Source organism: Bidens hawaiensis, unplaced genomic scaffold, assembly GCF_021521415.1.
Source record: "Bidens hawaiensis isolate Kalapana, Puna unplaced genomic scaffold, B.hawaiensis_p1.1 tig00025577_1, whole genome shotgun sequence".
Classification (NCBI taxonomy): domain Eukaryota; kingdom Viridiplantae; phylum Streptophyta; class Magnoliopsida; order Asterales; family Asteraceae; genus Bidens; species Bidens hawaiensis.
The window spans coordinates 202,652-214,164 of record NW_027505056.1 but is presented as its reverse complement, the minus strand read 5'-3'; the positions used below and the strand labels follow the sequence as shown (position 1 = coordinate 214,164).

Sequence of the window (11,513 nt, the reverse complement as noted above, 5' to 3'; positions counted from 1 at the left end):
ATCTCAATAATTATATAAAAAACACTAAATTTCAATCTTCTGTTAAGTTAAATAATATTGTTTATACATTTATTTTATAATTGCAGTTTCTTTCTGTTCACTCAAAATTAATTTTAACAAATATTAGCACAAAATAAATAGGGACAAACAAGGTTTTCGTCTAATTTAATCATATACTCTAATTTATTAAAGTTTCTTACAAAACAAAAAAAAACAAAAAATAAATAAATAAAAGTTAGGAGATGTGTTAGGAATGCTCTAAATTGTTTAAACAAAGAAGTGCCTCGATTTAATTCTATACTAAATTGTGAGCCGACTTTATAAAATAATTAATATATATTTGATAAAAAAATTAAATATAAAATATTATTATTTGCCAAATTGAATGCAACCAATTATCGTGTAACTTACTATTTTATTCTAATGAACCTCTATTGGTCTCCAAATCGATTTCTACCGACTATGTGGTGGTCCAACGATATTTATGTGAATAGTAGGGATGTGTGTGGTGCGGTTTGGTGCGGTTTATGACTAAAACCAAACCAAAAACCAAACTTTCGGTTTTATGATTTTTTAAAACCATTCGGTTTCGGTTTTTGGTTTTTTGGTTCGGTTCGGTTTTTAATGCAGTTTTTTCGGTTTTGCTAGCCGAGCCAAACTTTTTGGGCAAAAAACACTTGACCCAAGATATTGAAATCGAGCATGTCATTTTTTTTCTTTAAACTAATGATTAATAGAAAATTGAATATTTGGACTTAAAATATTAAAAGATAATAAAAGACATATTTGAAATTAAAATTCAAAATCAAAACCGAAAGTACCTATTATTGGTTTTTAATCATACTTGCAAACCAAATACATTTTTATTAACAATATGTTAAAATAAAACAAATATTTATCGGTAGATTTTGTTTTAATGATTATGGTTAAGATAGTATGGTTATTTCGGTTCGGTTTTTACGGTTCTTAACAAAATACAAAACCGAACCAAAACCAATATTTTGGTTTAAGCTAAAGTTCAAAACCGAACCACCGGTTTCTATTTCGGTTTGGTTTTTTCGGTTCGATTTTTTTGGTTTTATTGGTTTCGGTTTGGTTTTTTCGGTTTTGTACACACCCCTAGTGAATAGTGGCAAAGGAAGTCTTTATTTGGTCCTCTTAGAATTTGAGAATGAATAGCTTACCATTCACTTTTAGATTTTGCATATTTACCCTTCTTCGACTTTTTATTTATCATAAAAAGTGTTCATTCCGTTAATAAAAAGAAATTTATATATGTTTACAAACTAATCGACAGATTAAGATTAATTAATTTTTTAATATTTTGCAGTTTCTCATATCAACCAACATTTGAAATATTATGTATTTTTACTCTTTTTTTTCTTCATTCTATGCCTTTTTATAAGTTATATACTCACTTGTTTAGGCTTCATCTTCCCATTTTCTTATCATCGAAAATGTTCTAATTCGATAGTTAGGTTCCGATATATTTCTCCATAAATGTTCTAATTCGATGAACGCTGATGTCGTGAATGGCGTCTTAGCTTTTCTATCTTCTATTAGGAAATCTTTCCATTCTAATTGGTTCATATAAAATTGATTCATATTTTTTCAGTTTTCTAACTATGTAAAGTTCTAATTTGAACTCACTTGTCCATAACCTATCTGATGATGTATAGACACAATCTGAAATAGTCTGCTAAAAAAAAATAAGAAACATTAATGAACATATTCTCCATTAGACATACAAGATTACAAGTTGTTTATTCATGTATACAAGCAAGTGGCTTACTTTTAATATGAAACTAAACTAAGAGCCGGTTTTATAAATATTGAATATACAATAGTACTTTTCTAAAAATATAAAATAATAATAGGAGCCAAGGTGAATGCAACGAATCGTGGTTTAAGTTTTAATTAATCATTTAATTCTAGTAAAGTTGTGTTGGTCTAAAATAAATCGACTTCTATAGGCCATGCGGTCCCGACATTGGCCAATTGAAGTATTTATTTGGTCTTCTTAGCATTGGAATAACTACTTTTACAACTTACTTTTGCGTTTTAGTATGTTACATATCTAACTCTTGTCCTTGCAAATTTGCAATTATACGTTTCAAGATCTTCTATGTTTAAATTATGTATTCACTCGTCTCAATCAATATAAACTAATTGACAAATTAGGGGTGAGTAAAAACAGAATAATAAATAACTTTATTTGAAATAACCGAGAAAACCATGCTACCGAGAGAACACACAAAATAATGTAACAAATTGAGAACTCAATAGTTCACTTACGGTGTTTATATAACCAAAATTTATGGTTTTATTATGGTTATAACCAAAATACATAAACTGAACCATCACAATAAATTATCTTTAGAATTTTGACTTTTATAAAAATAACATGTTATATGTCAAAATAACTAGTAAATTTTCTTATAACTAGCATATTACATGTCCCATATTCATCATTTTTTTAACCAATTATTTTATTTGACCTAGACCCTAATTTGATTTATTATTACATGAATCTTATTGTAATCTAAAAAGTTGGTAACTAAAACAAGTGGTTATGAATACATGCAAAACAAGTATCGGTTATTGGTTTGGAGTACCCATAAACAAAGCAACCAAAGTAATATATATGCTCACCTCAAGATGATATTTTACATACTTCCCAAAAGCTAAACTCTTGTATCTTAATTTATTTTAACAACTTTCAATAAAAAGACATAACTAGCAAGACGCTAGAGGCCAAAACACCATTACTTTATGTAAGAGATTGTTTAACAATCTTGTGCTGAATCAATAAGAGGTTTATCTGATTAAGAGATAGCATATGAATTATTTAGCATGTCTCTGAAACTTAATCATTAAAAGACTACCAAACATTCCTTAAGCTATATTGCTTCATCGAATTTTGTAGGGACCGAATGAAACTCTTCTCAAAAGTCAAGGGGTCAAAAACAATGTTTATTTGGAATATTCAATAGTTCTTGTTTATATTCTCCCTTCGATACCTATTTATAACTCCACTTGTTCAACCTTCATCTTCCCACTTTCTCTTCCCTCAAACACAACTCAATTATGTTCCACATCTCTCAATCAATGTTCTTTAGTTGACAATATATAATGTTGTTAATGGTTTCCTAGAACTTCTATCTTCTTTGTTTGTTTAAGGTAATCCTTGTCTGCTTTTATATATATGCTTTTGATTCTTAACTAGATTGATCACTTATTTAATTTGAAACTAATCACTGCTCTAATTGATGTAGGAATCTACACAAATGGACCGATCGGATACGTCCGGGTTCGTGAGCGGTGGATATAGATTATTGGAAAGTTTAAATGCTTTGTTTATATTAATCTATAGATGTTTATAGACATAATAATCTTCAATTCATTTGGCTACTACTTAATCAGTTAATTAATTTACCTTGTTTCCAAAAGATGGTGTACAAGAACCGCAAGTTCGATCTCAATGAAAAACCGACAATTTTATGTTGTGATGATGAATTGAATAAGGATAATAAGTTTAATGATACCGCCTTGCGGCTGGAATGTTTTGGTCATGGCACGGTTAGCCTTGAAAACACTCGACCACGAGGCGCTAAGAGTATGCCTAGAGGTGGCTACGGGTTAGTCGTTGGTGTAGGGCCGGCATCGAGTTTGAGTGAAAGTGATTTGGCCTTGACACTTGGTCTTTCGGGTTGTTCTAGTGCTTCAAAAAGTGATGTGAATTCAGTTTCGGATAATCCAAGCTCTTCTGTTGAAGTTAGTAATGAATATAGATTGAATCATGATCTTGATGAGGGTTCCACATCAACTAAGAGTTCAGGTGGTTATATGCCATCTCTTCTTTTGGCTCCAAGAATAAGTGTTCCACTAAAAAAGCTTAAAATAACCGAGCCCGAAAATGTACACGATAGAATCGGTTTTCGTGTGGCTCGCGATGGTGTAAAGAGACGTCTTGCACCGGGTTCCACCAAGAGTGCTAGGGGCCGAAGCGTTTTACTTGTTCCTCATGGTAGCATGGTTCAAGAAAGTAAAGAAAACAAGAACGCGTCTCTTGGTAACACACCACGGTTCATCCACGGGCTCGTTTTGGGCCAGGGTCCCGGCTCATGTGATAATCGCTCGTTATCAGGTTCTAGTGCGGTCTCAAATTCCACTGGTTGGATAGAAAAGCCGGCTAAAAGACGACAAATGATTCCACCCCAAGTACTCGTCCCGTCATCAATGAAATCATCATTATTATTGCCGGTTACCAGGCAACCGAGCTCGGGAACCCATAACAATGGTGGTCGAGAAAGCTTGGAGCGAGCGGCTCCGGAGGACCGGGTCCATGGGGGTAGTTTATTGTCGTTATTGATGGGATCTAACCTCGGAAACTAAATGTATGATATTGTTAAAAATTTGGATGTTTGTAATTTGTATAGTTGTCCCACATCGTAATAATAAAGAGTCAAGTGCTGGCTTATAAGTTCGGTTCCAACAGCTTTAAGCACCAGACCAACGGGCGATGTGATTGGGCTATGGACTCATGTGGGTTCAGGAAAGTCCCCAGGCCCTTTACCGCATAGATGCGGACCTGAAAACAGGTTAAGCTTTGTGGCAATGAATTCGGTTACGCCAGTAGTGGTTTGACGGGCTGAGACCAGTGTGGAGCCTAGTGGATTCAAGCTCGAAGTGGATTTGGTCGATTAACAAAGTCATTCACATGGTCCACTTGTGACTAACCTCATGTGGGTTCAGGAAAGTCCCCAGGCCCTTTACCGCATAGATGCGGACCTGAAAACAGGTTAAGCTTTGTGGCAATGAATTCGGTTACGCCAGTAGTGGTTTGACGGGCTGAGACCAGTGTGGAGCCTAGTGGATTCAAGCTCGAAGTGGATTTGGTCGATTAACACAGTCATTCACATGGTCCACTTGTGACTAACTGAACAGGGCTTATGATCTGTTCGTCTTTATCTTTTTTAAATATTTGGCTGAGACCAGTGTGGAGCCTAGTGGATTCAAGCTCGAAGTGGATTTGGTCGATTAACACAGTCATTCACATGGTCCACTTGTGACTAACCTCATGTGGGTTCAGGTTCAGGAAAGTCCCCAGGCCCTTTACCGCATAGATGCGGACCTGAAAACAGGTTAAGCTTTGTGGCAATGAATTCGGTTACGCCAGTAGTGGTTTGACGGGCTGAGACCAGTGTGGAGCCTAGTGGATTCAAGCTCGAAGTGGATTTGGTCGATTAACACAGTCATTCACATGGTCCACTTGTGACTAACTGAATAGGGCTTATGATCTGTTGGTCTTTATCTTTTTTAAATATTTAAGTTTTGTAGCACAGTCATTCACACGGTCCGCTTATGACTAACTGAATGGTGCTTATGATCCGTTGGTATTATCTTTTTTAAATATTTAAGTTTTGTAATGTATTTAATATGATCCGTTGGTATTATCTTTTTTAAATATTTAAGTTTTGTAATGTATTTAAGTTTATTTGAGCGGGACTTATGATCCGTTGTTATTATCCTTTTTTAATATTTAAGTTTTGTAATGTTTGTGTGAGAATGACTTATGATCCGTTGGTCAAATCGATTTCAAATATTTAAGTTTTGTAATGTTTGGGTGAGAATAAACACAAAGTCCAAAGGATGTTAAAATTAAAAATTATGCAATTAAATTCACAGTATATTTTGTAGTGTTATAAAATTTTATACCATAATAAAATAAATAATTTTTGAGGTATATTTCTTAATTATATTCTTCTGGTGTACATTTTCTAACTGATAGATATTCATTTATAATACGTCTTTTATAGTGAAACTGTTAATCATAAACAATTTCAGATAGCTTTATGGTATAAAAAATATACATAAGTACAACAATAATATCAATTGTTTACTTGTTGCTCTCTCCCTTTAACCTGTATACATTCCTTGTTTTTCACACTAGAGAACATAAAAATAATACTTTACTTCTTAATTTGATGTTTTGTGAGATGATGGTGAGAAATTATAAGAATGTGCTTAAACATATTAAACCTATAATCTAATATTTCTTTTGAAATATTTAATTAATTATGGATACATCTAAACAAACTATGTATAAATTAGGCCTGGCAAATAGGTTGAGTGAGTTTGGGTCGGGTTCAAGTCCAAATGAGTCAATTCAAAAAAGGGTTATTTTTGTTCGGTTTGAGTCAAACGGGTTGGTTTAAGATTTTTTTTTTTAAATTATTGTACCTGACAAGTTTGCTTCTAAGTTCTGTTTCTTCTTTTTTTTTTCACATTTCTACACATACTTTGTATTAGGAATGAGCAAATGGATACGAGTACCGAACCGGTACCGACTTTTTGACTTTTTTGGACTGGTTCGGTACGGTACCGGTATTCCCAAAATTTGCCTTCGGTACTGGTACAAAACCGAGATTTTCAATATTGGTACAAGATTTTGGGAAAATCAGAAGATTTATGGTACCGGTTCAGTACCAAGTTCATCCTGTGAATTTTGGTTTTATTAAAATTCATACTTGTGAATTTTGAATTTAACGTGTTAAGTAAATATCCATAACTTCATAAGTAAGTTAAATCGTTAATAACACTGGCGTCTGGCCCAAATGTTATTGACCATCTAAGCTATTTGTCAGGCTCTAAACATTCTATAGGCACAAGTACACAAGTCTTCAATTACACGAACCGTACAATGGTTTAAAAATATTTCATACAGTCCGTGTGATTGCATCATTTATGATATTGTAAAACAAGGACCATAACATTACCGGTTATGTGCGTTAAAGCATCCGTTACAACATTACGTAGCTAGTTACACGTCTAATGTCACGTTACGTGCATACATGTTTCAAACTACGCGTCTGATGCCGATTCATGCGCGTACCAGCACAGGGTTAACAAGAGAATTTATAAAAGTGATATCCATAAAACTCACACACAATTAACAACTAAACTTGAACCCAACAATACTAATACCAAACACATAACAAACAGACTTCAACATCAACACATAAATAATAATAATAATAATCCAACACGTTACAACCACCAACACGATTTCACCACACCACACCAAACAAAACCGTGTTAATCGTTTATCAACCTCCTAAAACCAACTTATTACTTATGCAACACGCACAAACAATTCACCTCACCAATCTCAGACGCAACACAAGGTGACTTCATCTTCCCATTCCCATACCAAACCTTACGCTTCTCAACAAGTTCATTCACAAAATCATCCAACTTCTCGATCGAAATATTCGGCATCACCACCACATGTGCAATGTTTCCTTGGCACGCGAGCTGCCATTTTCGTGTGAACTCCTCGTCTTGTGGCCTTTCGAAAACCACCGTGCTGCTTAGCTCGTTTAGCATTGACCCGATCCCTGCGCTCGTCAACCGGCCACGCAGATAGTGCGCGTTTCTTAGGCATTTTTGGACTTCCTTTTGGAACCCGCGGTACCCTTTGCGGTTTAACGTGTACCATAGGAATAACGGGGCATGACCGTTTCGGCTTCCCATTATTGTTGCGTCTCTTGAAGCGAGATACTCGACGTTTCGTGAAAGTGCGTTGATGTGTTCTAGTCGGGTTATTTGTACGCCACATGGCATTGGGCAACCGACGAACTTGTGACCTGAAACGCTTACGCTTCCGATCGGTTTCTTGAAGGAAACTTTTGGTGCCTGTTGTATGGTAAAAGCATAATTTGTGTTAGTAAGAGTTTCATATTATGAACCAAGAAAGTAATAGGTGGCAATTTTGACCCGTTTGAAAGTGGGTCGATTTGGGTTATATTAAATCTCCAACAAGTCAAACGGGTTGACCTTTTGACTTAGCTAAAATGGGAATGACTCAAAAGTGCGAGTTGAATTGTTCAATCCGGGCACGACATGTATAATCCGTATATCTAAACTTGTAAAACAGGTTGGAGGTTAATAATCAAGTAGTAAACGTGTTAATCGGGTTGGTGGATATTAAAAATATCGGTTAAACAGTTTAGTGGGTCAACTTTTTTAATTAAGCTGGTTGGCGAATTGACCTATTTAACTAAACAGCTTAAACAGGCCAGGTCGAACATGACTCGTTTTTTAAACAGGTTAAGCATGCCAACCCAAAACCTGCACATTTTCATGTCAACCCGAACACTTTGAGCCACTTTAGGCTCATTTGACAATTTTGACCCGTTTCCTTTTTAACACGTTCCTATGATTTTTGAGATTTTGACCCGTTAAGAGAGAAAACATACCCAAATTGACCTATACATACGCAAAAATACCGAAATTACCAACTTTAATCGTGTGATAACTGCACGAACAACTTACAAGTTTAACAAAAGGCATCATGAGACCGAATAAAGCTCCGTCACAATGTATATAGAATCGATCATGACCGAATCCCGTTTCTTCAAGAGTCTTTATGACCAAATCGAGATCATCAACAGCTCCTTTCACAGTTGTCCCTGCACACACATTTATGAAGATTAATAAAACCGCACATACCTATAAACATATGGTGACATATAAAACATAAAAAGCTATAAACATAAAAAAGAACCTATATTAAGGTTAATAATCGCTGGTTTATCCTTGTGAAGAGAGAGTTTAGCTTTAAAATCTTCACAATCAATCTCCCCGGACATAAGCGTGTTGACCTTTTCACAGTCCATCCGGTACATTCTTGCAGCTTTGAAAACAGAATAATGTGATTCACATGAAGCATACAAAATCCCATCAGGGAAAACTTCTCTCCTGCAGATTTACATAGGTTTATTAAGGTAATATGAATTTTAAAAAATCGATAAACGAGTAAAAAATAAAAAGTACAAACCCGACTAAAATGCCATGAAGATTTCCTTCAGTTCCACAATTTGTAATGTAACCCCAATACTCATTTTTCTCCAACTCCCATAACCGAGCGAACCAATCCAACACGCCAACCTCAAACTGCCGAGAGTGGACCCCATAGTTGCTCTCAATGAACGGGTCACCAAGGTTGTTAATGGAGAAATGTTGTAACTGAGACAACGCACCATAGTCGAAGTCCAAATTATAAGGATAACCTATTGTCAAACAGGATTACAAAACACTAAATTATTGCCAGAACAAAGAAAAACGTAAACCTTTTAAATTTTTTTGTTTTTTATTTTTTATCCTTGGATCGTATTTTTTAAAACTTCTACTTCTTACATACAAATGATTGAGTTGAGTTATGTACACAAAAAACCATTACATTAATTTGTCCATATGTTTATATGATTTTTAAACGCTTATCTACACATGTGTAGATAATATAACCCACATGTAATTTGCACGTGTGCAAATTCTAGAGGTAAATGAAACTTATTCATATTTTGTCTTTAAGTTCCGAAATGATTAATAAACAGCGCATTTCAACCATTTTCTTATACTCGAAATTAAAACTTCTAAGATTGGGAACACGAATAATCTGTCTATATCCAAACACTAGACATGTGAATAAATAACAGAACAAGAACATAAACATAAACATAAATTCAACAAAAACATAAATTTTGATTACCCAAATGATGTTTTGTCCTCTCAAGCAAGGATTTTCGATACCGAGCCAAGACGCTGGCCATTTGAGCTTCCCGTTCACCGGTCACCTCATCATCATCATCCGGTTCAGTCACCTCAAGACAAGTGGTATGAACATTCCTACCCAACACAATCTCTCTCGGTGACTCCTTCCCATTAACCACCTTCTCACCACCATTAACTCCCGAGTAATCGGATACCACAGGTGGCAGAGGATCCTTAATCACAGCCGTTGGATCGAAATCATCCGGCAATGATTCAACAGATTCCAGTTTCAGCTCACGTAACATCATGTCAATAGTTTCAGCCATTAACTATGTAACAAAAACAAAACCAACCGTTAGATTAGATTAGATTGGATTGGATATATTAAACCAAACAAACAGTGGGTTGTTGTTATTATTATTGATGAGATTAGATGTTAAAGAGATTAAATTGTTGTACCTTTGGATGAGGCGGCGGGTGTGAGAATGAGTTTGATGAGAGGAGAAGTGAAATGTGGTTATTGGGTAAGCAAAAAGGAGTGATCAGATCTGCGATTTTTGTATATATATTGTATAATATTACCACAAGACCAATACATAAGTTTAAATTTACCCTACCCCTTATAATATATTTATATATAATAATATATAATATTTTTTTGTTTGGATTTAGGGGCCTTAATTAAGTGTGTGTCTAAAGCCCTTGTTTGTTTTTGCTGACCCACGAGTCGGCCATGAGAACAACACGCACACCTTTTGGTAACGGTTAAAATAATAAAATATATAGAAAATGTAAAATATACTATGTTAACACATAACCGGTATATACTTACTAATTCATTAAAATAAAATACAAACATTAATTTTAGACAGAAGTATATAAAACAGAAAAACATAACAAGATAACTAACTATACTATTATTTCATAGATAAAAGCATCATTATAAGGTGAAACAAACACCCAACTTGTGTTTTACGAATATAGTATATCATGCATTTTTAAAGCTTATATCGTAACTTATAGGCACATATCGGTCGGTGACAATCTTGACCTACTCTTTAAAGAAAAAGTTGATTTGAAAAAAAAATAATCACAATAATTTGTAAATAAGTTCTGTAGAGCCAGGGTACCAAAAAGACCCAAATACCCTTAAGTACCACCCGCGGGCCACAGAGAATCCTCTTATAAACCACCCGCGGGGCACATGGACCACCCGCATATCACGAATGAGGAGGAACGTCCTCACACACGCGCGGAAGCATCCTGGAATCCTCAAAAGTCGTCCGCAGGATGAGATGTCTGTCCGCCTAAACATCCGGAAGACAATGCCAGCGGGACAGCTGTCATCACTCAAGTACTCTCTAGAAGAAGGTTCATGATTCTTACTTGGGAAATACGTGACTAAACAGCCCATAAATAAAGGACACCTGGCCAGTTTGTTGTAACCGTGCACATGGCCAGGGTGCAATACATCCTATCATTAGGCGACGCGTGTCCAGGTTGTTATACCCATGCACATGGGACGTATAGCTCAACCTATCACAAGAGGACACGCGTCCATGCAGTTATCAAAGACCTTCTAGAAGAGGACAGCTGGCCCAATCACCTTCTTACATCCTTCGGCTATAAATACCTTGTCAAACGGTATGAGGTATTCATTCACTCATCTACATTCTGACTACACTTAGTCTATTTACTTCATTACTTTCTCCCTTACGAACGATACTGATTCTCACGCCGGAGGGTGGTTACAGGAAGACCCCCCCCCCTCTTGTCCTTCCTGTAACGAGACTCATGGTATTTATTTTGCAGGTTCCGGTCATTGGACTTTGGGAAGTTATACTCATATCTTAGTTGTAATTATCGTACTTTACCCTGTAGACTCATTGGATTCAGGACCCATACCCGGGGAATGGATCCGCGTTTCTTCATTGGCGCCATCCGTTTTTGGTGTTTAA

General features: G+C 35.4%; 2 protein-coding genes across 2 annotated transcripts; one reads left to right on the top strand and one right to left on the bottom strand.

The window, feature by feature from the left end:
* Nucleotides 1–3,288: 3,288 nt before the first annotated feature.
* LOC143610302 (uncharacterized) lies at nucleotides 3,289–4,538 on the top strand. The gene has a single exon (XM_077084821.1). The coding sequence runs from the start codon at nucleotides 3,451–3,453 to the stop codon at nucleotides 4,393–4,395; it is 945 nt and encodes a 314-aa protein (XP_076940936.1). The 5' UTR covers nucleotides 3,289–3,450; the 3' UTR covers nucleotides 4,396–4,538.
* A 2,440-nt stretch (nucleotides 4,539–6,978) lies between these two features.
* On the bottom strand, nucleotides 6,979–10,118 carry LOC143610305 (serine decarboxylase-like). The gene is made up of 6 exons (XM_077084822.1): nucleotides 10,015–10,118; nucleotides 9,554–9,884; nucleotides 8,843–9,074; nucleotides 8,570–8,763; nucleotides 8,338–8,474; nucleotides 6,979–7,698 (listed from the first exon to the last, which is right to left on the bottom strand). The coding sequence occupies exons 2-6, from the start codon at nucleotides 9,879–9,881 to the stop codon at nucleotides 7,132–7,134; spliced, it is 1,458 nt and encodes a 485-aa protein (XP_076940937.1). The 5' UTR covers nucleotides 9,882–9,884; nucleotides 10,015–10,118; the 3' UTR covers nucleotides 6,979–7,131.
* Between the last annotated feature and the right edge of the window lie 1,395 nt (nucleotides 10,119–11,513).

Coding starts and splice junctions, on each gene's coding strand:
- LOC143610305 (XM_077084822.1), bottom strand. CDS start 9,881: ATGGCTGAAACTATTGACATGATGTTACGTGAGCTGAAACTGGAATCT. Junction 8,475..8,569: donor GATTATTAACCTTAATATAG/GTTCTTTTTTAT, acceptor ATGTGTGTGCAG/GGACAACTGTGAAAGGAGCT. Junction 7,699..8,337: donor TGATGCCTTTTGTTAAACTT/GTAAGTTGTTCG, acceptor ACCATACAACAG/GCACCAAAAGTTTCCTTCAA.
- LOC143610302 (XM_077084821.1), top strand. CDS start 3,451: ATGGTGTACAAGAACCGCAAGTTCGATCTCAATGAAAAACCGACAATT.